The 27,602-nt window shown below is 35.6% G+C and overlaps 1 protein-coding gene across 6 annotated transcripts in view; it reads left to right on the forward strand.

Moving 5' to 3' along the window:
• Positions 1–27,602, forward strand: part of CLGN (calmegin) — a 55,897-nt gene that overhangs the window by 10,053 nt on the left and 18,242 nt on the right. For 3 of the 6 annotated variants that reach the window (XM_019926500.3, XM_033857348.2, XM_033857350.2), the window contains exons 1-8: positions 527–652; positions 3,517–3,628; positions 13,411–13,563; positions 16,298–16,371; positions 17,038–17,096; positions 20,291–20,432; positions 23,960–24,041; positions 25,474–25,666. In XM_019926500.3, coding sequence (XP_019782059.1) covers positions 13,420–13,563; positions 16,298–16,371; positions 17,038–17,096; positions 20,291–20,432; positions 23,960–24,041; positions 25,474–25,666 — 694 coding nt within the window. In that variant the 5' untranslated portion in view covers positions 527–652; positions 3,517–3,628; positions 13,411–13,419. Of the gene's footprint in view, positions 1–525; positions 653–3,516; positions 3,629–13,410; positions 13,564–16,297; positions 16,372–17,037; positions 17,097–20,290; positions 20,433–23,959; positions 24,042–25,473; positions 25,667–27,602 lie in introns of those variants that run through there. The other 3 variants (XM_033857351.2, XM_004316102.4, XM_073805548.1) reach the window with 3 other exon arrangements.

Here is a 27,602-nt window from a genome sequence, read left to right on the forward strand (position 1 = left end):
TATTTCTCCATTAAGCAAAATTTTGTTGTTTTGGTGAGACTGCATTTAAAAGAAACCATATAGTACATTTATTACGTTAACATTTAACATATCTATATCATACACTGTCACGAAATTGTAAGCCTCCCTGCCCACCACAATGGCGTCTCATCAGAACATCTACAACTCTATGAAAGGCCTGGGGTACTAACTGGACGCTGCTCAAATGTGATTTAGTCAAAATTCAGGACCTAATTATGTGCATTAGAAAGCAGAACCTCACAGTCTGCAGAGGGCAGGCGCTCTGCGGGAGGGAAAAGTCTTCGGATGGATAACGATAAGGATAAGGAGGAATTCCAGGCCAGCTCCGGAGCCGGATCCATGGAACGATTGGCCGGCTGCGGCGGCGCGGCGAGTGGTCGGGAGGGTGCGCCCGACTGCGCCTGCCTCGCCCAGCGGCGCCCCTCTGCGGCCGTTGAGCCCCTCGGTGCAGGTGCGCGCGGCACTCGCCTCAGGCCGCCGGCTTTTCCCCGCCCACGGCCGCACGCGCATGCGCAGTTACCAGTCGCTGCTGGGCGGCCGCCGGCGGGTTTGCTCTAAGGAGGCGCCGGGACCAAGTGGCAGCGACTCGGACATCTGAGCTGCCACTGCCGAAAACGGGCCCGCAAGGCAGGTGCGTGGGCAGTAAGGCACTTTACCGCGTCCCTTTGCCCACGGGCTGGGGTGAGGAGTCCGAGTCCTGGCTTCTTCCCTCAGAGCGGGGGTTCCTGGGCCGCACCCCTTTCTTTGGCGAGCCGCCAGAAGGAACCGGTAGGGGCCAGTGAGGGGGTGGGTGTTGAGTTCGGGGATGGGGATGCAGCCAGCGAGGTTTTTGGGCGGGCTCTCCTGGCCTCGGGAGTGGGAAGGCCGGCCCGGGCGGCGGGCGTTGAGGCCACCTCCGCGTCCGTTGGGTCCTCCGGAACTGCTGTGTCCGGAGGGGGCGGCTGGCGCGGGGAAGGCCAGGTGTCCCCCTCAGCCTGGCCTGTCCTCGTCGGTTAAGGGGCCCCAGGGAGCCGAGTCCGTTATTCCAGCGGTTGCCATTTCAGCCCCGTTCCACGCTCGATCCCCGCTGCGCGCTCCCGAGGGATGGAGAAGGGGCCCGGTAGCCTCTCGGCGCCGCTCACTCCGCCGGCTACTTTTCACAAAAACGCGAACCAAACCAAAATAGGCTCAGCTTACGCCCTCCCCGCCTCTGTAAAGGCGAAGGGCCCTTACCCTCACAGAGGTGTGTCCTGTGACTCGCGGCCGCTCCCTCGGGGCGATGCCTGGAGCCCGGTGCGCGCGGATAGGGAGGGCCCTAGAGGGTTGTGTTGAATCCCACGAAGCCCTGAGGACTCGAGACTCATTATCGCCGAAAGCCTGTTTACGATATCAGATACTTGAGCTGATTTTATTTATAGCATCTGCCTGAGAGACAAAGAGAATGGAATCTAAAAAAAAAAAAAAAAAATGGTCATGAAGAACCTAGGGGCAAGATGGGAGTAAAGATGCAGACCTACTAGAGAATGGACCTGAGGACACAGGGAGGGGGAAGGATAAGCTGGGACGAAGTGGCATGGACATACATACACTACCAAATGTAAAACAGATAGCTCGTGGGAAGCAGCCGCATAGCACAGGGAGATCAGCTCGGTGCTTTGTGACCACCTAGAGGGGTGGGATTGGGAGGGAGACGCAAGAGGGAAGAGATATGAGGATATATGTATATGTATAACTGATTCACTTTGTTATAAAGCAGAAACTAACACCATTGTAAAGCAATTATACGCCAATAAAAATGTTAAAAAAAATCACTGTAGAATTAAAAAAAAAAAGCAAATGGCAACAAAGCTCAGAAGGGAGAAAGTAAATCGAGTGGCCATGGGAAGACCTCTCTAATTAGAAGAGAGTTATTTTATACTGAAGCTTTTTGATGCATAAAAGCCATCAAAACCCTGATCTAGCCTTCTGAATTTGCTGGCTTTAAAATTTTTACGTCACTCTAGGTCTTTTAATCACTCTTGGTAGCCCTCCTTTTGGTAGTTGTTTGACTTCTTTTCAGTTTTGTCTTTATATCTAATTGGTTTGATCTTCCAGTCACGTTTAGACCTTATCTCTAAATCCTTCTGAAGATAGCCTTTATCTAGTTAATAAAGTTAATTATTGTGTGTGAATGATGCATGTTAATGGATCCGTAGAAGCTGAACAGTGCTATAAATTGACCTTATTGCTTGTTTTCAGTACCTAATAAGTTTTAGTGCTCTTAACTACAAAGCTACAATGGAACTTTAGATCATCCAGGTTAACCCTTAAACTTGACAAATGAAAAAAAAGGTTTAGAACAGTTTGAAGCCCTTCCCTTTTTAATAACAGAACAGTACACTTGGTGCCATGGTGCCAAGCTCAGTGTACTTTCTATTATATTATTTTGTAGTTGAGCTCCTGAAGCTGCATGACAACTAAAACTTTAAATAGTGATTTTTCAAACACTACTTTTGAGCCATAGCGGTGTTGGTGAGTCCTCAGTCAGCCATTAAAACCGAATAGCAGAAAGGCATTTCAGTTATAAGAAATACTATATAGAAAGCATGAATGTGTTAATAGGTGAGTGTTAAGAGTAAGAAATGAGTCTTAAAAGGGCAGAATTTATACTGAGAACTACAGACAACTATTGAACATTTTTATAAATAGGTAATAAATTAAGACTTGTTCTTTTTTAGAAAATTCATGCTGGAGAGAAGGTGGCAGATAGATTGATTGATTGGGAAGGCTGGAAGTGAAGAAGCAAAGTCAAAGTTTACTGATCCTTTTTAGAAACCATGGATTCCCAAATTAAGGCTGTGGCATGGATGTAGAAAGATACATTCAAGAAATATCCAAATGCACTTACTTACCAATGATACAGGATATCAATGAGAAAGAATAGTCTTAAGATAGTGGCAAAGCAACTTGGCTAATTTGGTTGACTGGAGGTGAAGTTAATGGGAGAAGGGAATTGAGGAGATAGAGAACAGGTTTGGGAGGAAAGACCAGCCTCAAATTAATGGAGGCTTTGGTACATCCTTGAAGATGGATAGTGATTTGAAACTAAAGAGTGGCCTCTGTGCTGTGGAGATAACATTTGGGAGTTTTTAGCTAGCTTTTATAGGTAGAAGTCAAGAGTATATGAAATGTAAGGAGAAAGTCTGGGGACAGAACCCTAACGAACAGCAACATTTACAGTAGATTAGAGAAAGAGCCCGTGAAGGTGGCAGAGCAAATGAAGAGATCTTCAAGAATCAGGAATAGTATCATAGAAGCCACGGGAGGAGAGGGCTTCAAGGAGGCAGTAGCAAGGTCAAGAGAGAGCAGTAGGCAATAGGACTGAAAAATGCTATTGCATTTACCAGCTGAGACGTGGTTGGTAGAACTGTTTCAAAGAAGCTAGAATCAAGTACAAGAATGATAAAAGTATTAGTTTTTCATTGTTGCCATGCCAAACTTAGCAGCTAAATGCAGCACAAATTTATTTTCTCACAGTTCTATAGGTCAGAAGTCTGACACAGGTCTCACCGAGCTAACATCAAGGTGTGGGCAAGGCATCATTCCTTACTAGAAGCTCTGGAGAGATTCCGCTTCCTTGCTCATTCAGGTTGGTTGCAGAATTTACTTCCTTTTGGTTGTAGGACTGAGGTTCCTGTTTCCTGTTTCCTTGTTGACTGTCAGCTGAGAGTTATTTTCAGTTTCTAGAGACCACCTACATTCCTTGGCTCATGCCCCCCTTTCCTCCATCTTCAAGATCTCTATGGTGGGCGGAGTCCCTCTCACTCTTCAAATCTCTTTTGCCCTCTTTCACTGACTTCCTCTTCCACTTTTAAGGGCCCATGTGATTATGTTGGGCCCACTTGCATAATACAGAATACTGTCCCTATTTTAGGGTCAGCTAATTAACAACCTTAATTCCATCTAAAAAGCCCCCTTTGCTATGTGAGGTCACACTCACAGGATGAATAGGGTGTGGACATCTTTGGGGGGTCATTGTTGTGGCTACCATAGGAAGTTAAAAGTACTAACAGTTCATGGATACATTCTTTCTAGATGCTTTTGTTAAGGAAAGGTGATACCTAGAAACATTTACATTATGTAGCATGTGATAATTATAGTCAATAGTAAGCCTTACTGTTTATCCTTGAGTTTTGTAACTAAGAAATGCAAGTTATCTTCTTAAATACTCTGAAATTTCTGTGAACACTATAAAATTTTAAAGTCTCATAGGAGTATAAGGTAATACAATGAAGTTGTTAGTTTTTATATTTTTATGTAGCCTTAAGCTGCTTTAAAATTTTTGCTGGAAAGATTTTAAACGCATTTAACCAGCTAACTAGATATATGTGCATAAAATATAATTTGGATACACATCAGAATATGGCTTTTAAAATATAAAGCCCACAGAAACTGGAATGGATGTCTAAAGGATGGAACATACTAACAAAATATTTAACCTTGTATTTTATAGGCCTAGAACCCCACTGCCATTTAGTGAGTTAAATTGTTAAACCTTCTAACCTTGGAGCCTTAATGAAAGGAATGTAGAGTTTGAATAGACCTAACTTTGAGTCTTGCCTTTGTTGTTTATTAGCATTCTGTATTCTTGAGTAAGTTACTTACCTCCCTGAGCCTTGCTTTCCTTATGTATAATGGGGTACTAATACCTTCACCGCAGAGTAGCTGTAAGGATTGGAATTAACATGTCTGAAACACAGTAAATACTTGAAACAGCACTTCCTGTTCTCCTTGTTCCATTCCTCCCTTTTCAGTTCCTTTCTCAAGTGCAGCTTCCTTTGCCCTTGGCCTAGGGGAATCAGTCCTTTGCATCCTTTGCACCTCACTTTGAATGTAACTTTCTCAAGGAGGCTTTCTCTGCCCCTTCCCCTACCCTGTAATTTCAGTTCCCCAATTACCAACTCTTACAACTTCTTTACTAGTCTGTCACTTGTTACAGTTTACGTGATATACCTGGGTTATTTGTTTAATGTCTGATTTCCATCCCAGACTATAAGCTCTTTGCGATCAGGGGCCATGTGTGTTTTACTAATTACTGTAAATTCAGTGTCTAACATCATGCCTGGCACATAATTGACAACCATAGGTATTTGTCAAATGAATTTGTGAATGATGAATTTTATTATTTATCTCCTGGCTAACCTCTCTTGAATTTCTGGAAACATCAGCCACCACAAAATTAATAAATCCCTGGTGCAGCTTATTGTGAAGGATGCTCGTTTCTTCTGTGAGAAAGTACCTGCATTTCGAATGGAGTCTTGCAGCTTCTTTGGAAGAAGGCTGCCTCTTTAAGATACCACTATTACCTACCTCTCCACCTTATTTGTGATCCTTCGAAGTGAACTTTCTATGTGCTACATGGCCTACATAGCCAGATAATTCCAAGAATACCCTTTAATTTTGGTGAAAATTTGTCCAGTTTTATTTTTCTGATGTGGTAACACAGAATTTTTTCATCTAATTTTTTGTTTACTGTCTTTTCCAGTAAATTATGAATTGAGTTGTTAAAATGCAGCATGTCTACAGCAAGATTCTGAAATAACTCACAATGAGATGTTTCTTCATAGATGTAGAGTAAAAATGAAAAATATGTTTAATTCCCCCATATTAAATTAGAACATAAAACTGCAAACTTTCTAGATTATTATCTCCTTATCTATAGGAAAGCTTTAATTATGTTAAGTTTTAACAATGTTCTAAAAAACTTTAGAGGGCCATTGTTGGAAGCATTGACATACCCATTTCTCTGTCATAAAACCATAGTTAAAGACATCTATTATATAAGGATTCAGTCCATAAATTTTTCTAGGAGTTAAATTCTAAAAAAGGATTTTTTCCTCCAAGGATCTTGTAAACTTTTATAGACAGTGAAAACTTCATTTTATTTCTGGCCTTCCCCTAATTGCCTGGAAAGCCTTTTGCCAAATTTATCGTTGCAGTGCTGCTACAACAATAGTCATTCTAGTTTGTTGCTTAGTAACATCTACTTCTCTCCAGCCATAACCTTTTTTTCTTGTCATTTATGCATTCATTCATTCTGTGAATATATATCTTTCTCTGTTTATCATGTATGAGCACTCTTTGGCTAGCACTGTGAATACAGAAGTAAGAATTCTGGCTCTCGGTGGGCTTATATTTTTGTCTGTTTTCTGCTGCAAGTTTCCTCAAGCAGTTCTTTTGGAACTATGTAGAAGTAGTATAAATCCTAAATAAATAAATGTATCATTATAATGTTTATATAACCATTATTTTGAAAATGATGCTATTTAGTCCATTTTAACTTTAGTGTGTAGCTATGTTTTTAAAACCCAGTGCAGAGTTAGTTCATTCTTTCTATAATTACTATGACCAAATACTATCCCCATATCCTGGATTTCAGCTCCGATCACTTCACTAATCTCAGACCTTCAGTAGTTTCTGAATTTTATAAGATCAGATCCAGAATCTTTGCAACACTTTGTAGGTCTTTGCCTAAATCACCAGAAAGTTGTATTTTCAACTATTATTTCTGCTGTTATGGTTCTTTCCCCACTTTTTACTGTATTTCTTGAGATATTTTCATTGTTTCTAAGTCCTTCTGATTTAGAAAAAAAATACTCAGTTTTAGTTAACAGTATATATTAGATAAGATAATGCTCATATAGAAAATTTTAAAATCCCAGATGCCTAACATAGTTTCTGGTTGCTGGTGTTCTGAGGAGTAGATGACTGTGATGGTTGATTGTATCTATCTACCTGATGGAACCACAGAGTGCCCAGATATTTGGTCAAACATTATCTTGGGTGTGTCTTTGAGGGTGTTTTTGGATGAGATTAACATTTGAATGGTAGGCTGAGTAAAGCAGATTGCCCTCCCCTAGGTGGGTGGCCTTCATCCAAACAGTTGGAGGCCTGAATAGAACAATAAAGCTGATACACCAGTGAGGAAGAGGGAACTCTTCCTGCCTAACCGGCTGAGCTGGGACTTCAGTTTTTTTCCTGCCCTTGGATTCGAACTGAAACATTGGCTCTTCTTGGGTCTTGAGCCTGCTGGCTTTCAGACTAGAGCTTATAGCATTGGCTCTCCTGGCTTCCAGGCCTTTAAACTCAGACTAGCACTACATCATTGGCTTTCCTGGGTCTCATTTAACTCCATTCACCTGAGTCATGCTTAACTCCAAGAAAAATATAGTATAGTCATGTCTCCTGAAAAAAGAGAAGACAGCTTGGTGATCAGCCAGCAATCTCTCCCAAGTATCTCATACTTGGCCAAAGTTACTTATATTTCAATTTGTTATTGAACCAGCCCAGAGGCAGTGCAGAGAACATACAGGAGATCAAAGATATATGCAAATGGATGTGCTTCTCCACTGCCTCCTTTCTTCTTCATGAAGGCACAGATATTTTGTGATTTCAGCAACCTGTATGGAGTGAGGAATACACAGGACGCTTAGAACCATGGGCTTGCTATCTTTTATACATTTGTAAGGTGGCAAGGGGTGGTGTCAGCACTAAAAGTTCTGTATTATACCATATAAACAAATTCTTGCTGCACTAAAACTGTATAACTTAGGACAACCATATAGCTCAATAAGGAATTAGAAGACTTGAACAACACTATAAAGCAATTGGACTTAATACACATACACAGAACACTTCACCTAACAATAGTGGAAAGAAAAATTAATGCCAGTCTTCCTCAAACTCTTCCAACAAGTTGAAGAGGAGGGAACACTTACACACTCAGTCTATGAGGGCAGCATTACCCTGATACCAAAGTCAGACAAAGACACTGTAAGAAAACTACAGACCAATGTCCCTGATGAATATTGATGAAAATACATATTTTTCTTAAGTGCACATGGAATATTCTCTAGGATAGACCATATGTTAGGCCACAAAACAAGTCTTAACAAATTTTTAAAAGTTGAAATCATTCTAAGTATCTTTTCCAGTTACAGTGTAATGAAACTAGAAATCAGTAGCAGAAGGAAAGCAGGAAAATCCACAAATATGTGGAAATTAGAAAACACACTTTTAAACAACCAAATGGGTCAAAAAAGAAATCACAAGGAAATTAGAAAATATCTTGAGATAAATGAAAAAAAGAATCCCACAAGAGACCAAAACTTATGGTATAGACTGAAAGCAGTGCTAAGAGGGAAATTTATGGCTGTAAACATTTACAGTAAAAAAGAAAGATCTTAAATTAACAACCTAACTTTACAACTTAAGGAACTAGAAAAACCCAAAGCTAGAAGAAGGAAGGAAATAATAAAGATTAGATAAGAGATAAATGAAATAGAGAATAGATAAACAACAGAAAATGTCAGTGAAACCGAGAGTTGGTTCTTTGAAAAGATCAACAAAATTGATAAACCTTTAACTAGATTGAATTAAAAAAAAGACGACTCAAATAATTAAAATCAGAAACGAATGAGGGGACATTACAACTGATCCTATAGATATAAAAATATTATAAGGGAATGCTATAAACAATCATATGCCAACAAAATGGATAACCTAGATGAAATGGACAAATTCCTAGAAAGATACAACCTATTCAGACTAAATCATGATGTTGTAGGAAATCTGAACAGACCTCTAACCAGTAAGGGAATTGAATCAGTAATCAAAAACCTCTCAACAAATAAAAGCCCAGGAGTAGATGGCTTAACTGGTGAGTTCTACCAAACACTGAAAGAAAAATACCAACTTTCCTCAAGCTCATCCAAAGCACTGAAGAGAAGGGAACCCTTCCAAACTCATTCTATGAGGGCAGTATTACCCTGATACCAAAACCAGACAAAGAAACAACAAGAAAACTGCAAACCAATATCCCTGATGAATAATGTTGCAAAAATCCTTACCAAAATATTAGCAAACAAAAATCAAAAGCACATTCAAAGATTGGGACTTCCCTGACAGTCCAGTCGTTAAGACTCTGCGCTCCTACTGCAGGGGGTGTGAGTTTGATCCCTGGTCGGGGAAGTAAGATCCTACATGCCATGTGGTGTGGCCAAAAAATAAAAAAAAATAAGAAAAAAAGATTTATACACCATGACCAAGTGAGATTTATTCCTGGAATGCAAAGATGGTTCAACGTATGAAAACCAATTGGTGTAATGCATCACATTGTCAACGGAGGGGAAAGAAACCATATGATCATCTCAACTGATGCATAAACAGCATCTGACGAGTTCCAACACCCTTTTATGATAAACACTCAATAAAATATGAATAGAAAGAAACTTCCTCAATGTAATAAAGGCCATATTTGAAAAATCAACAGCTAACACCATACTCAATGGTGAAAGACTGAAAGCTTTTTCTCTAAGATCTGGAACAAGACAAGGATGCCTGCTTTTGTCACTTCTATTCAACATAGTACTGGAAGCCTTAGGCAGAGCAGGTAGGCAAGAAGAAGACATCCAAAATGAAAAGGAAAAAGTAAAATTATCTCTGTTCACAGACAGCATTATCTTATATGTAGAAAACCTAAAAATTCCACCAAAAAAATTGTTAGCACTAACAAAAGAATGGTGGTTGCCTGGGGCTTGGGAGAAGAGGATACGGAGGAGTTGTTATTTAAGGGGTATAGGATTCTAGTGTTGTAAGATGGAAAAAGAGGTGTGGAGATAAGATGTATAGCAGTGTGAATGTTCTTAACACTGCTGAACTGAACAGTTAAAATTGGTTTAAATGATAACTTTTATGTGTATTCTACCACAATTAAAAAATTTTAAACTACACAAGTTAGTTACTTCAGTGTTTTATAAATTACCCCATTGTCAGGCCTCTCAAAGCTCCAGTGCAGGCCTAGCAGTATCTTACCTCTCTTCTTAAGAAATGATGTGTGACAAACCTCACAGTTTTGTTTGGAGCTTGATGACACGTTGGCACCATAGCATGGTAGACGTCCAAGTAATACTGCAAACTTCATGATGCAATTCTCAATTGTCAGTTGGTGCATCACTGAATAATCATAGAATACTGCAGAATTAAGCAGAAACTGTTAGGTCTGTATTTCTGATTTTTTAAGAAAGGAATAAATAGCAAAAACAACCTTGGACTATATCATTTTCTTAATGGAGACTATTATCCTGTAGAACTGCATTGTCTGCAGAATGGTTAATGACCACTTACAGTTTATTTTTAAATATTCCACTTGTATAGTAAGGTTGATATGACCATTTCTGGGTGAATATCTTCATAGCTTAATACTAATAATCATCGAAATTTTGGAAATTTCCAGGAGGTTTGAAATGTGTTATGTTACGATTTTTGCAATTTCTTTCCATTGCTTTATCAGTAAACATATAATCAGTGGGGTAATATTAAAATAAGAAGTAGAATGATATATTGATGTAAAGTTTTGGATTCTCATCTTGTCTCACATTTCCAGTCATGAGAATTTGATCAGGTTTTTGGATCCTTCTGCTTTCAGTTTGTAGATTGGGAGTAATGATGGCTATCCTCGTGATGTCCTAGGTTGCAAAGATTAAAGTAGCTAGTTCCTTTATGCAAATGAATGATTATAGTCATAGAACTTTAGAGAAGAAACAAACTTTCCAGATAAAGGGTTTTCTAAACTTTTTTCTGAAGCTTTGGCAACTGTTTCTGAAAGAAAGGAAGAACCTAATGTAGAAAACAAATAATATACACTGCTGTATTTGAAATAGGTAACCAACAAGAACCTACTGTATAACACAGGAAACTCTGCTCAATACTCTGTAATAACCTAAATGGGAAAAGAAGTTTAAAAAGAATAGATACATGTATAACTGAATAAATTTGCTGTACACCTGAAACTAATACAAAATTGTTAATAAACCGTACTCCAATATAAAATAAAAATTTTAAAAATAAAAAATTATATAAAGCAAAAAAAAAAAGAAAGAAAGAAAACAAATAAAATTGGCTGAAGTAAGAGTAGGGTTCCAGAGAGGACACTGCCTGCTTGGTTTCCCCTTAATTCTTCTCTGGCAGCCCAATCCACCAGAGCTCAAACAAAGCACTTAGAACATGTTTTTTCAACAAATTTAATTATTAAGAAACTAAACTGTGCATTCATTTTGAAGGAGAAGATATGGGGCTAAAGTGATATTAATGTTCATTATTACTGCTATTATTTTATGCATTTCTATTTTACTGAAATGTTATTGATAGCAAGTCAAGAAAAACACCTTTTGCTTTGTTATATAAGTCATGGAAGGCTCTTAAACTTTCAGAACAATGAAGCTTTTAGGGTCGTTAACAGTTAATAAGCAATGTGTAAATATACTCATATCTGTGCCAATAAGTGAAAATTTTAAAAACCCCTACCTTACTGTTATTAAGTCAAAGTGATCCCTTTATATTTACTTTCTATCCCAGTTAACCTCTTTTTTATGACTCAAGAGAGATTAAACGCTTCTAATTATGATTAGTATGCATCATTTTTTGTGTTGTCTTTGTTTTTAAAAATGGTGGTATTAACACACCTTTTAATATAGAGTGTTCATATTATGGTAGAATGGTGTTGATTTTTTTAAACCTGCATTTTCAAAGTAAACTTTAAAGTTGTACCCAGTGGCCTTTAGAAGAAATTAAAGCTAACTGGCCCATATATTCATGTAGAGTTTTGATCTCATTTAAAAGGGTTAGTTGAGCTAACCAAATGGAAAAATGCTTTTTATAGTCTGATGCTTCTTTTTTGAAAACAGCTTAATTGATATATTATTTGCATGCCTACAAGTTGACCTGTTTAATGAGGGTAGTTCAGTGGGTTTTAACATATTTACAGAGTTATGCAACCATTACCATATTCCCATTTTAGAATATTTTCATTACCCTCAAAAGAAACCCTGTGCACATTAACCCTTTCTTCCCATTTCTTTCCTTTCCTTAGGCAATCACTTATCTATTTTCCGATTCTATGGATTTGCCTATTTAAATGGGGTCATACAATATGTGGTCTTTTTATGACTGACTTCTTTCACTCAGCAAAATGTTTTTGGGATTCATCTGTCTTGTAACACATTAGTACTCCATTCTATTTTATTGCTACATAATATTCCAGTGTATGAATATTCCACATTTTGTTTATCCATTCATCAGTTGATGAACATTTGGGTTGTTCACACTTTTTTGGCTATTATTAACAATTTTTTTTAAACATTTACGTTCCAAGTTTTTGTTTGGACATCTGTTTTCATTTCTCTTGGGTAGATACTTAGGAGTGGAATTGCTGAATCATAAGGTAATTCTATTTTTAACGTTTTGAAAAACTGCCACACTGTTTTCCAAAGCTCATTTTGTATTCCTGCCAGCAATGTATGAGGATTCCAGTTTTTCCGCAGCCTCCCAAAACTTGTTATTATTATCTCTCTTTGATTATAGCCATTCTGGTGGGTGTAGAGTGCTACCTCATAAATTCAGTGTTTCTTAGGCAGACCCATATAGGTCTGTAGATATGTTCTGCAGAATCTAAGAGTTCTAAGAATATACTTTTTAAAAAAAAATTTTCATGTTGATGGTAATATAACTATACTCTGGAGCATCTGAATGACTGACCACGTAATAACCAAGACTGCCACACTATTTCAGTATTCATATTTACTTGTTTAAAAGTCCACTGGCACCAAGAAATAAAACTTTCATTTTTAACATGCTAATGGGAATAGAGGGGGCTGTAATTATATAAATTATGTATTTCTGCCAAGAGGAAGCCAAATAATATTTGGCTTCTACTCATCTCAATTAATGCTATAAGGAACAGAGGTTTTGCAGTATTTGAATAGAGAAATGGTTATACAGTTGACTCATCACAGTATTATGGGGATGATAAATGCAAAAGAACTTTATGCATAGTGCTCAACCTGGTTGCAATAAATCCTATATTTGTTTGAATTTCCAGCTGTGATTTGATTTCAGTAAAATACTATCACATTCAATTGTGATAAAATTATTTTTCTTTTTTTGGTGTTTACATATAAATTTATTTTGTTTTTATGATTGTAAAATTTCCAATTGTATGGTTATATACACTTAAACAACATTATAATAAAAAAGTAACTCGAGCGAACATTTAGGAATCATGATCCTTTTTTCTTTTTTTTAGAGGAGTCCACATATTATGAGTTCATTGGTCACTGTTATCTGTATCTTTAGGTTTGTGCCTTTGGCTCTTTGCTTTTAGAGGCAGGGCTTTAGCTGTAGACTCCTGTGAGATTTTGAAGTTTGTGTTATCACTTGTTCAAAGCATAATTTAAGTAAGTTTGGTAATGATTTGTTTTGAAAGCCATCCGAGAAAAAAAGAGGTATTAAGGAGAAATTATTTCTTTGTAAATATACCTACACATATTTTTCACAACTTTGTTTTGTTTTTACTGATTACTGTCAATTTCACAGATAATCAATATGCGTTTCCAAGGCTGTCGGCTATGTTTGGGTCTTCTTTTCATCTCAATTAATGCAGAATTTATGGATGATAATGTTGAGATGGAAGACTTTGATGAAAATTCAGAAGAGATTGATGCTAATGAAAATGAATTCTCCTCAGAGGTAAGGTTATTGAGAAACAAGCTATAATTTATTCTTTTAGGGTTCCCTGGCGGTCCAGTGGTTAAGACTTCACCTTCCAATGCAGGGGGTGCGGTTTCCATCCCTGGTTGGCGGGGAGCTGCTAAGATCCCACATGCCTCGTGGCCAAAAAACCAAAACATAAAACAGCAGCAATATTGTAACAAATTCAATAAAGACTTAAAAATTAGGTCCACATCAAAAAAGTCTTTAAAAAAAGTAATAAAATATTCTTTACATGAACATAGGGGTGACTAATTTCTTGAGATTCACTTCTATTCAAATAGTCTTTAGTTTCAATATAAATAGGAAAAACATTGCCTTTTTCCAACTATTTGTTGCTGTGTTTTTAATTTGTGCATGGCACCTAGCACAGTTTTATTACCAAATAAATATGGGGAAGGTCTTTACTATCAAACTAGGAGTTCATCACTGGCTAAAGAGGACTAAATACTTTAGCTAAGGGAAAGGTTTTTAGTCTTATTTTTGACACTGCAAGCCCTTTTCAGATAAAAGAAAAGGTAGTATAATTTTTTCCTAGAAGTAAAGAAAGTAGTGTTTCTTTATTTCTCTGAGGGAAGAAAATGCTAAATAGGATGAATTAGAAAGGGGAGTGGTGATGAGGTAGGCATTTAGTAAGGCTCACAGTGTTTCTGTCTCAGCATTAAGATGTGTGTCTTGAGGTGGTGACTGATAGGAGTCTGGAAAACAGGAGTCTGGAGGTTTTTGTACACTTTGACAATCCATAAGAGCTTTCACATTGAGAATATTCATATCTAATATTGAGACAATCAGAAAATTTTTTCAGAATATTTTTGGTGAGGAAGTATCAATTATATTGTGCTAGCCACTGTTAAAGGGCCAAGGAGAATAATATATAGTTGTTACAGACTTCCTTTTAGAGTCTTTAATTTGCAAATGCAAGTGTTGTTTAGCTGCTTAAGGTGAATATTCTTTCTTCTGTTAAGTTTTAAGCTCCACAAGGACATTTCTTTTAAAACCTGGTTCTGTGATCCACAGAAACTAAGTAGTAATCAAAGTGCTTATGGCTGACTTAGATACAGCTACTGTGAGGGTTTTGGAGGTTAATACTTCAAAGAAATTTCAGATACCTATGACTCTTAACTATATTTGATGATAATTTGAGAAGATGATAAGAAATGGGGGGAAAAATTTTTGATGCTTCTAATTTTATAGCATGAGCAATCTAGATATGGTAAAGTACAAGTGAAGTATAAATAAAGCGCAAAATAAATTGCTGGTGATTTAAAGGGTCGTCTAACAGAAGGAAGCCTCTTGTAACACCATTGCCCATTTTTGCCAATCCATAAAAATATAGAGAACAGTAAAGTTGTAAGTTCTAATTCAGAAAACTTCATGGGAGATTTGCAATTTGGGTAGCAGAATATTGACCTGTTAGTAAGTGTGTGGGATTTTGTTTAATTACTGATTTTCCTCCCTTAGACAGGAAATGTACTATTAGGGAAGGGTAGGGACAGTGAAAATAGTAGAAGTACTTCTGTATGCTTTTCTCTTAAGGCTGAGAGAAGAAATTTCATAATTAAACATACAGGTAAAATCATAAAGGCTGATTAAGAAAGGACCAAGATTTATGTATTACTGTAAGCAAAATTTTATTTATTCATCATCAGTTCAAATTATCTTTTGAGGGCTTCCCTGGTGGCACAGTGGTTGAGAGTCCACCTGCCGATGCAGGGGACACGGGTTCGTGCCCCGGTCCGGGAAGATCCCACATGCCGCAGACCGGCTGGGCCTGTGAGCCGTGGCCACTGAGCCTGCGCGTCTGGAGCCTGTTCTCCGCAACGGGAGACGCCACAACTGTGAGAGGCCCGCGTACCGCAAAAAAAAAAAAAAAAAAAAATCTTTTGACAATTTGTCAATAAATTTAAATTATTTTATTGGTGCATTCGGTATAGTGTAGTGGTTAAGTGTATAACCTTTAGAACCTAGGCTCATATCTTTTAAGTCCTGCAAGTGTCTAACTGTATGACAGTGGGCAAATTATTTTGCCTGTCTCCCACAGTTTCATCATACGTAAAATGGGAACAATAAAGTACTTCCCGCATAGAAATATTATGAGGATTAAAAGAGCCATCAAATCACGCCCCCCCCATCATCATTATCATCATAGCGGCTAACACTTACATGGCACTTGAAACAATGCTTTGAGATAATTGCTTTGCAGTCCTTTCTCTTTTGAATCCTATTTTTCCTCTGGGTTTCTAATTTCTCAGAATGTTGTCATCATCCTCTAGTTACATAACAGTGAAATTTAAGAGTTAATTTTAAACTAACCTATGTGCTTACTAAGTTTTTCATCTTACATGTTTTTCATCTTACATCTTTTGTTTCTGATGACTTTTTATCCTCATATATTGTCACCTGTTAGAATCCTTTCAAAGCCACATCCACTGCATCATGAGGCCTTGGCTAATTACTGCCTCCCATCCCTCCTGTGTTAGGAGTCAGTGTATTCTGTTTGCACATAGAGTTTTTTTCCACCGTGTATGTCTTATATTCTTCTGTATTTTCTTACCAGTAGAATACAAAGTTTTGAGACCAGAGACCATGTCACCTACCATCTATCTATATTACCTATATGTGAATTCCATACTAGGTTCTTAATTAGTGAGATTATTTAATTAAAATATTTGTGAAGGTGAATAACTTTAGATTTTTAAAATCTATTTTCTAGATTAAATATAAGACACCTCAACCTATAGGAGAAGTATATTTTACGGAAACTTTTGATAGTGGAAGGTTGGCTGGGTGAGTATTCATTCAGGAGAATTTTTTCCTTGATTTGATTAGCTTTTTTGAAGTTATTGGTTGTTAGCCTATGAAAATTGCCTCTACCACAGTACCTTAAAAAAGGGTTAACATACTTTATTTCACGGTGTAAACCAATACCTTAACACATTTTTATTATTGATAGAAGTGTTTAATTTGAATTGTTATCATTTATACAAAGAAAATATACAAATGAATCATGAATGTAAAGTGAAAACTTACATTTCTTCTTTCCTTAGGACAGATATTAATAACATAATTTCAGATGACAAATTCAAGTTAATGTTTTATCCTAAAAAATAGTAAAAAAACAATAAAAGTTATTATTTATTGATCATTATATGCCAAACACTGTCCTAAGTAGGTGGGTAAGAACTATCTTTATCTGCCTTTTACCAGTGAGGAAACTGAGGCTTAGTGTACCTTAGCTATGATCACACAGCTAGTAAATTACAGATTCTAAATTTAATTTAACTCTAGCTTTACAGGATTATGTGTAGACATCCTTATTTAGCCTCTAAGTATTCATTTATCTTAGAAGGAAAAGCGACTATTGGGTAATCTTCTGTTGTATTTCTGATATGCATTGTATCTATAAATAGTTTTATTTTTAATGATATACATTTCTTTCAACTTTATTTATAGGTGGGTCTTATCAAAAGCAAAAAAAGATGATACAGATGCGGAGATTTCTATATATGATGGTAAAATATTTATTTAAATATTCAACATAAGCAGTATGACCCAGAGTTCACTAGCTTTTGAGATTATATATTTATTAAATATACCTGAGGCCCCATCCTGCTTCACAACAGAATCTTGTCAAAAGACAAATAGAGTCTTTTGTCTCCTTTCCAATATTTCTGGAAGTCCAGGTAATCCATACTTAAGCCACCATCCAGTTTTCTAACTCTGAACAGTTAAATATTCACTCCACTGCAGTTAGTCTCTTGCAGGATTTCCCAGGCTACTGCTGTTCTCTACTGTTTTCTCTCAAGCATGGGCCGCCTAGATCAAGTTATAACTTTCGGCAGGGTCCTCCTAGAGGACATTTATGAGAGCTGTGGGACATGTGGCTCCTAGCCCACAGCCATTATCACTGTGTCTCTGATAGGTTATCTTCACGCTTCACTGTGAAGGAAAAGTCCTGTATGCAAGGGTCAACTTTTCTTCCCCAACAGGACTCTCCTGGAGTGTGACGGAAGAATTTCTTCCTCCTCTTAGTCTAAAACCAGCCTCCTCAGTTGTTACATCCTAAAGCAGGATCAGCCTCAGTCGAGGTGACAGATAGTGGGAATTTCCTCTCTCTCAGAGGACCTCAGACCCATAAGGATGTGACCTCACACTGAGACTCCAACAGGCATTACATGAGAATAACAACAGAACAACTAACAGCATGTATAGGATGGCAGCTGTCTACTTCCGTTTCATAGTGTCTGTTTTAGTGTGAGATAAAGATCATGCCTACATGTCTTCCTTTGTAGTGTTCTCGATCCCAGTGTGTATGCTTATGTACTCCAAAAAGAACTCTACCATATGCCCATAGCAAGCAATACTGCATTCATTCTAAATCCATTTAGAGAAAAGAATAATTTCCCTCAAAGAAGCAGCAAGTCTGCAGAGATAGAACACTACCTAAAATAATACCCACAGAAATACCTGCCATCGAACAGAATGCTTGACTTAAAACATCTATGTTTAGCTTACTTTACAGTTTTTTTAGAACAGCATTGGGTAGATATTTGCTTTATGTTTGTGTTTTAGAAGTATCTTTTGATGGAGTTTTCCTAAAATTAGGATATGGTCTATTTTAGGAGTAAGTTTGTCTCTATTTCTTGCTGGACAAAAATGACTTAGTGTTTAAATGAGTTTTTCCCCCCCAGCTTAAAATTAGAACTCAAGCAAGCAGAAAACAAGCTTCTTAACACCTAAGTTTGGTCTGTAGTCTTATTAAACAAAATTATCCACGAAAATAATTTTTTAGCATATTAGATTTGGTATGTTTGGTTGACTTTTTTCAATTTCTTGAAAGCAACTTTGAAAAATACAGAATCTCTTAAAGTTCCAGGTCCTGAAAATGGCATTTTGTATATAAATATTAGCAATGTTGTTTATATAGTGGTTAGTTGAGACCAATATCAGTTTCTTTGCAGGAATATTTAGTATTTCTAGTCGTTAATCACAGCTTCTGTCAAGTGCCACTTGAGTAAAACTAATTCCTGTATTTTCAGGAGTAAGCAAATCTGTGTGAAAAATTATGTGCTGGGTAACAGGGTTTGCATTTGGAGGAGACTTATTTAAATTTTTCAGATTAAGTTATTAATAAAAGTACAGCTGTTTAAAAAATCACCAATTCTTTAAGTGACCAACTTTCAGGATATCTTATAAAATTTTGTGAATTCTTTTTGAAATTATAGTTACATCAGCGTTCATATTACCTGGCACTGTATAGAATTTGAGTAAATGATTGGTTAATGAAAAGTTATTGTTGATTTGAAGTTGGGAAAAACCTCTTGTCCTTGAAGAATAATCACCTTGTCACAGGTTTTCTAAAATTAAAGTAGTACTTTTAGATAGTACCTTTTCATAGCGGATAAATGTATGCATGTAATTACAAAAGAAGGCAACATAGTTTAAAAAGGCCTTTACTATCAGTATCCTAAAACCCCTAAAGATAAAGTTGTTACTTCTTAAAAGAAGACCTTTGTGATTTGGTCAAGCCACAGGTTGGCAGTGATAATACAGTTGCTCATCAGTGTGAGAGAAGAAAAACCAAAAGAATTCACTTTTTTTAGAAAAGTACACTATAGCCAAATTAGGGGACAAAAAGGGAAATAAACTTGAAAACTTTAAAAAATGGATTCTTAAGAACCCAATACTGTGTGCACAATGATAGACCAAAATATACCCTTCTCTGGTTCATGAGACTGTCAGGTTCTTGCACTGTTGTTTTTTTAGAAAGAAAAAAACGTGTATAAAGTACATTAGTAATTCAAAAGTGCCCATTAATATTTCAAGTTGGCACAATACCGGAAAATAGCCAGTTTTTGCTAAATTGAGTTTTCTTGGAATAGGCGATACCTCTAATTTTCAAAGCTAGAACATTTTATACAAATTAATATAAATTAGTTATTTTCTGTTTTAAAAAGAGTAAAGGAGGAAAGTCCAATCCACAGCTTTGGGGCTGCAGCTAACCCGTCTAGCTTTGCATTATATGCTGCCTGTGATCTAATTGCAGGAGCTTCCTGATCTTAAACATGGGAAATTCCAGCCCAGAGAGGACCTAACTCAGCTTTGCTGTGCTACAGCCTAGTGCTTATCTAGTATGTATGACTTCCTTGGCCAAAAGTTCTGAGAACTGATTGGCTTAGCTTAGGAAGTGTTAACTTTAGTTTGTGTTCTTTGGGCATAACAATTGTCAAATTAAAATTTAAATCTCTACAATAACTTCTGCAAAGTAAGAAAAGTAGCTGATGATACCATAAATTTCAAAAAAATTGACTGAGGCAAACTCATTTTCTGTTAAGAATGTACTTTGTCTCCTGTGTAATTTAAAAATACCTCATTTTAAAAATACAATGTTGATAGACCGTATGAGACAAACCACATTTTGCGATTTCATTGATTACAGTCTTTCAGAGAAATCCAAACTAAGCCAGCTTTAGAGGTGCTTTAATTAAGTACTGTAGGGTCTGTTATTTATTAGTTTCCACAGTTTTAAGAGAAAAAGAGAACATACATACATTCAGGTGCAGATATTATTTTCTGATTTAAAATGTGATTTTATTTTTTCCAAAGTAGCCTTCATGGAAGAATCTTATTGGTCACCACTTCTGATAAATAATTCTTAAGTCAGTGTTTTTGGTTTTAGTTTAACTTGCTTTGTTTTGTATTTTAGGAAGATGGGAAATAGAAGAATTGAAAGAATATCGAGTACCTGGTGACCGAGGACTGGTGTTGAAATCTAGAGCAAAGCATCATGCAATATCTGCTGTATTAGCAAAACCTTTCATCTTTGCTGATAAACCTCTGATAGTACAGTAAGTTTTATTATGTTTTTAATACTTTTTCTGACATTTATATTAGTTTTATATAGTTTGGCTTCTGAATATAGGTATAATGGGTATAAAATGGGCATAAAAAACCAGATTTTCCTTTTCCATTTCATTTGCTTAAATACACAATGCATGTATACACACAGACACCCTGAGGTTTCGAGAGAAAAGCAGGTTAGTTGAAAAATTATATAATATATGCTGTAATATGCAACATTCCACCACCATAAACTGTATAGTGCATACTAAAATCACCATTTTTATTTTAACTCTTTACTTAAAATGACTTGCTATTAAGATATATTAACCTCAGTATATTCAGAATGGAACCATAAATATTGCTGGTAAACCAGTGATAAGATCCAAAGGCAGCAAATTCCTTTTAAAGAGGAAGTGCCCTTTTAAAGGGCACATGATGTCACAGACAGTCACCCCTTCCCTCCCCTGCAATATGACATAAACTAGTTTTATTGTCATGTTGTTTGCATGTGTAACTGTCGTAAAATCCAGTGTAAATTCCTCAAGCTGTTTCACCTATACTGGTGTAAAACCAAAATAGGTGTGTACAAATATAATTACAAAACCAATGAAATTCATATTAAAAACAAAGAAAAGGAAATGTAGAAATGTTACTTTCTACCTTAGATGATTGGGCTGTCCGAAGTTAATTACAGTGTAAGGAAATACCATTAACTGTAAACTTAACACTCCAGAACCACTTCAGTTTTTTGTTAACATGTTAAATATATTCCTATGTGGTGTAACTAAAATGCCATTTTGTATTTTAGAAATTTAAAACAATATGGCATTTGGTATAATTGGGCTAATTTTTCAGCTGTGATGCTTTGGCTTAGTTGCACTGTTATTTCAATAAATTTAAAATATCAAATAATGTCAAAGAGTATACAACCATTTAAACAAATGAAAAATATTGTTATAAGTACTTATTGGGATTAATATTTGAGCTTGATATATGTCATTATTCAGAGTTTGGAGTTTCTTTTTTCTTGAAAATTTGAAAGTAATCTTCTTATTCTGTTGAAGTTAGGTGAATATAATATCATTCTCTATTTTAATCCTTTGTGGCTTAACTGAAAGGGTAACGGAAAATAATATAAAGTTTAACTTCTCCAGAGTAAAATGAATCAAATTTGGTATTTTCAGGAAGTATAAATCACTGCTAGGCAAGCAAGTGAAAGACAGCTTGCGAGATTAGAAGCAAAGATAGTAAGTCTAAAAAAAGTATTAAAGCAGCTGTGAAATTATTATTCTGAAAAAAGAAAAGGAGAATCAAGAAGAATGGAATAGCAGTGTTTGATATGCTTGAAAACAGTTCAAAGAAGGGTAGTGAATATTTGTTATTCTTAATTTTGATGAGATGAGATAAATAAAAAATTTTATATTAACTACTATAAATACTATAGATTTATGACATAACTTTACTCTAAAGCTGCTTTTTCCAAATTGTGTACATATTAATATGCATTATGTGGTCATATAAGTTTCAGAAACTAAGAATATCTGAACCTTAAAGATAAGGAAGCATATTTGCCCATTAAAGACTTTGAGAAGTTCTCTGTATGAAAACCTGTTTTTAACTTGAATATTGTATTTCGCAAACATAATTGACCACAGAAGTTTTTTGCCCCCTTAGCAATAATTACTATTTCATGGGACAGTTTAGAAAATGCTACTCTAAAGAAAATAGGGTTAACATATATTCTGCATTTGTCCTCATTTTTCCTATGATCTAAGATTAGCAGCAATGAAGCTCTATGACATACATTTCACTGATCCTCAAATCCATTGTGAACTATTTATACTAGGCACAAGTTAATGATTTGAAAAATCTGGAAGTTTGCAGCGTATGAAATAGACATAGTGATCGAGTCTAGGCATACTAAGACAGCAGAGCTGTCTTAACATTTATAGAGACAATTTACACAATTGTTCTCTCTAGTTCTTTTCACAGAACCCTTTTTCCTTGGATCACCTATGCTAAAACTATATCTCTTTTTATTTTATTTTACTTAGAGTAGCAAATATTTACCTTTAGTTCACATTATGCACCATTTCTTTTACTTTGTACTCTTCAAAGACATGTTTCATGAAAAAAAGGTTTATCAGCTACTGCTTAAAAGTATTGATAAGGCTTTGAGGAAACAAACTATTTAAAAAATGAAAAAGAACAAAACAAAACTTTTCTTCTGATCATAACAGAAGCTAACATTTTTGAGCATTTATTGGCCCATTACTGTGCATGACAACTTCTAATCATCATAACAGTCCTTTGAGGTGTAGGTATGGGCAATATTCCCACGTTACAGATGAGCAAATAGAGACTAGAGCTTCAGTAACGTGCCTTTAGCCAAGGTCTCAGGTCTTCCTGACTCAGAAGTACTTGCTTGTAACCACTGTTGCAGATATCTTGAGAAATAAAGCAGAGTAGAAAGTAGGGAGGAGAAATCACCATAATCTCCAGCAACTCAGAGATGATCACTTAAAAGTTTACTGTATTTTCTCTATTTCTTTTCTATACAAAATACATATACTAATTGGGTTCAAACTGTCAAACTTTTGTATGCTTTTTTTTTTTTTTTACTTTGTCTCTAAACTTTCTTCAGAAACATTTTAAACTATAGTCCTTCATTAAAATTATCACTGTGTCCTGTTGCTCCTCTAGTTTTCATCTCTTTTTGCTTTAATTCATTAAACCAAATCATAACGTTTTTGGTTTTCACTGTTTTTCAGTTTGATAACCAGTTTGTTACATGTAATTCATCAATTTACTAAAAATCTCTTCTAAATAGTGTTCAGTAAGACTGTCATTGCCTAAATAAGACAAAACAACAACAGAACTTTTGCTGAGAATTAGAGTGTTGTAAATCTATGAAGAGACTGCCATGTCACTTCACTCTTTTAGCTGTTACACTGTGTTTCCCCTATCTCCTGGCTGTTAAGATCTGGAATATTCCAGGTTATTGACTGAGATTATGAAATCTCTTTGCTGGTGGTATTTAATTAAATGTACAACTTATTTAACATGGTTTCAGTGTAGCTGAACTAAAAGACAAATTAGTAGCAGACTGGATATCTAGGATCATTAGCAATTTCTTAGAAATTTGTGCTGTAGCCATGACCCCCATAGTCTTTGTTTTTAGTTTATAAAGACTATATATAGTACGTACCTTATTTTAATTGGAAGTTTCCTGTTAAAAGTTTTAGTCAAAGTATTTTATTCTTAATTCAACAGTTTTGATGAAAAAATTATTTCAACAAATTGGTTGGCTTTTGTATAGTTGATTATAATCATTCTGTTTTTAATATTTTAAGGATGTGCACAGAAAAGTCATTTCTGCTTGTTCCCTATAGGTTGTGGATATGCTTTGTATGAGCTTTCTGGTAATGTAAAATGTTTGTGTCTAAATGAATTGAGAGTAATACATTAGATTTTGAAGAACAGTTAGTAATTTTTATTTATCAGCAGTATGATTCTTTTTCCCTTCATTTAGATATGAAGTAAATTTTCAAGATGGTATTGATTGTGGAGGTGCATACATTAAACTCCTAGCAGACACTGATGGTTTGAATCTGGTATGATATTTTAATGTTTAAGAAAACCTTATTAAAGTTAATAAGTATTTTTAAGGAGCAATTGACACAACTGAAATTTTCATTTTCAACTGAAATCGAAAATAACTTTGAAAATTTTTACCCACCATGAGTTTATATAGCTTTTACAGTGCGCCTTCAAGTTTCATACACAGCTTTGTTACTTGATGGCATCAGTTTTGTAATCATTAGCCACATAAAAAAGTTTGCTGTGTCTATAAATAAAAAATAACCTGGTGCTTATAAATGTCACTAAAAGATCAGCTTACAGTTATTTTCTTTACAAAATAATAATCACAGGAGAAGTAAGATAACAGAGCAAAGCAGTAAAACACAATGGCCAAAGAACCAAATTAAAAAGGCGGGCCAGTTCAGGAATTGGCAGTCTGCAAAAATTTACTAAGTTAAAAATGTTTTCATAGTGAAGCAGGTTACGTTAGGACCATTTGAGGTTTGGAGACATTTCTTATAGCATCCTCCTACAGGAGGCTATGTCAGGATTTCTGCATATAACAATAATAAGATAAATGAGACATTAATGAGATATTTGTCAGAATGCGTGGCTATGAAACAGATTAAAGGATTCATTTACTGTTATTAGGATCAGGTAAAGGGGAAGCCATTTGTAGTAGATGGTGAAACACTTAGGTATTGTGAGGTGATGATCACCTGAAGGTACAATGGCAATAATAAAGTCAAATACCAAGTATTTTTCTAAGCACTTTATCTAATTAATTCAGTTAATCCTCAGAGAAACCTTATAAGGTACGTACTATTATTATCTTCATCAGAGGTAATGAAATAGAACCACAAGGAGGTTAAGAAATTTGCTCAGGGCCACACACAGCTGGTTTAAAGGCAACGGTAGGATTTGAACTCCAGATCCCATGCTCTTAACCAGTGTCCATGCCAAATGAAGAGAAATGACCAATTATGAAATGGGGAGCATGTTGCAGTGTCTGCTTTTGACAGACACAGTCTGTCAAATCAAGAGTCTGAATCTCTTCTTCACATTGTGCTAAGGGGCGCCATTTTCTGGTGTCTTACTGAATAGTAGTAATGGCTAAGTAGGCACTGTAGTCTTAAGTCACAGAATGCTTTTCTCTGTGCTTAATTTTCTTAATAAAATATTAATACAATCTATATAGAGTAACTAAAACATTATGATGTTGCTAGGGTGGTTCCAGCTTCTCTCCTACATCTTGAGGATGGAAGTAATGTGTGCACTTAAAAAACTATTTTGAAATAAAATTTGTTGTGTTTTCCACATCCTTTATTGTCAATTGTGTCAACTAATTCTTTGGTGAATTAGCATTTGATACATTTTTGTGAACTCTACCCAGTGGGGTAGAATAGAGAAATCCATTAAATACTCTAATTCTGGACTAATCCCAATACTCATCTCTCTTTGAAGGAAAACTTTTATGATAAAACATCCTATACCATTATGTTTGGACCAGATAAATGTGGAGAAGATTATAAACTTCATTTTATCTTCAGACACAAACATCCCCAAACTGGAGTTTTTGAAGAGAAGCATGCCAAACCTCCAGATGTAGACCTTAAAAAGTTCTTTACAGACAGGAAGACTCATCTTTATACCCTTGGTATGTCCTTTTAATTCATTCATTAATTCAAAGATATTTGCTGACTACCAGTGTTTTCGTGGCAAGTGCTTTGGGAGAAACACAGGTCCTTCTGTTAAGGGCTTATATTTTTAGGAGAATAATACACACATAGCACAGGTAGAAAGTAAAGTGTCGTATGAGGTACAGTTAAGAGCTCAAAAACAATATTACTTCCAGTTTGGAAACTTGGAGAAAACCTAGTGAAGGCGGTTATATTTGACTTAGTCTTGAAGTGTAGATATAATGTGGAAGATAGGAGAGGAAAGGGATATTTTAGGCACCCTGACATTAGTGGTGCTGAAAGAATAGAAAACTGGAGAAAAAGGTTAAAGAGGAGGAAGCCCTTAATATTAGACTTTATTCTATAGGCATTTGTCATTGTTGGGTCCTGCCTTATGGTAGTTGTGGGAAAACTTTGAAAGGGAAAGCATTGAGCGACCATCTATTAACATACTTAGCTTTACTTTTGTAACTAGGAGTTTGCGTATATGTTGACTAGGAGGAACACTACATGGGATTGTTTCTCCTCTTCCCAAGAACATACAATTATAGAGGTTTGTTCTGCCCATGATTACTTAAAATCACAGCATGTCAGAACCTAACAGGACAACTCCATCCAAGACTAAGGTATTTCAGTTTTCTTTCCAAAAACTGCAGTTACAGAAACATTCATTTGGCCAACACAGGGACCAATTTTATTTTTAATATCAGTATTGATATCAAAGACCTTTTTCTGAAATTGGAAAATAGTACTAGACATTTTGGGGAGCATAAAGTAAACTGTAGAAATGTAGAGATAATGAGAAATTATAACTAGAAAAAATGAATTTTAATTAGACTTTGTATAAACCTGGTCAAAAGCACTTTGGTAGTGTAATCAAAGGCCACAATTCTACTTTCAGGAATTTATCCAAAGAAAATAATCCAGAAGAAAGAAAATGACCTATGTGTAAAAATATACTGTAAATTGGAAGCAACCCAAATGTTACAGTAGTGGTTTTCTTTCTGTACAATACAAAATGATAACTATGAAAATATTTGGCAACAAGGAAGAGACGTTTATAATATTAAAATTGGGAAAGAAAACGAGATTCAAATTGGAGGCACATCCTGATGGCCACTAGACATATTATGCGAACAAAAAGAAAAAGACTAGAAAAAACTAATTTTTATTAATCACCTGATAGGTACCATGCTCTATGCTAGACACTTTGTTTACAACCGTCCTGTGAGGTGAGCAGTTTCTCTCTATTTTGCCTTAATTTAGGTTAAGTAACTTGCCCTAGAAAACAAAAGTAATTGGTTAAGACTGGAATTAAAACTCAAGTCTGACTCTTAAACATTTGCTTTTCTTACTACTATACACAAAAACTTTGTTATGCTAGGATTATCGAGTGGCTATTTTCTTTTTAAAAAAAAACTTTCTGTAATACTATATTTTTATAACATTATCCTGTAGTTGTTCTAAGAACCTTACAGGGACCCTTAAAAGACTTATAATCCAATGTCTTTTGATGTAGATTCATTTAGAACATTGAATACAGTTTTCTAAACGGAAAGGTTTTCTGGCTAAAGATTTTGGGCAAAGATGTCTTTTCACATATATGTAATTGTCATGTGCTTTTCTGATTTACTATAATTTTAAAACAATTCAGATGCAAAATTTATTCAGAAAATAGTCTTTTCAGGATTTTTCTTGAGAAATGTCTTTTTTTTTAATTAGAAAGGGTCTAGCACATTTTTGCATTTAAGATCTTATTCTCAGTTCTGCTTCAATCTTGACTTTTTTCCTTTGTGTAGTAATATAGTTTTATAATCTCAGCTGTAATAGAAGAGGAAATGGTGGAGAAAAAAGAGAAGGGAGAAGATACTGAGTGTTCATTTACATTATTTGAGTTTGTATATAAATTGCAAT

The sequence above is a fragment of the Tursiops truncatus genome, chromosome 5 (assembly GCF_011762595.2).
Source record: "Tursiops truncatus isolate mTurTru1 chromosome 5, mTurTru1.mat.Y, whole genome shotgun sequence".
Taxonomy (NCBI): Eukaryota; Metazoa; Chordata; class Mammalia; order Artiodactyla; family Delphinidae; genus Tursiops; species Tursiops truncatus.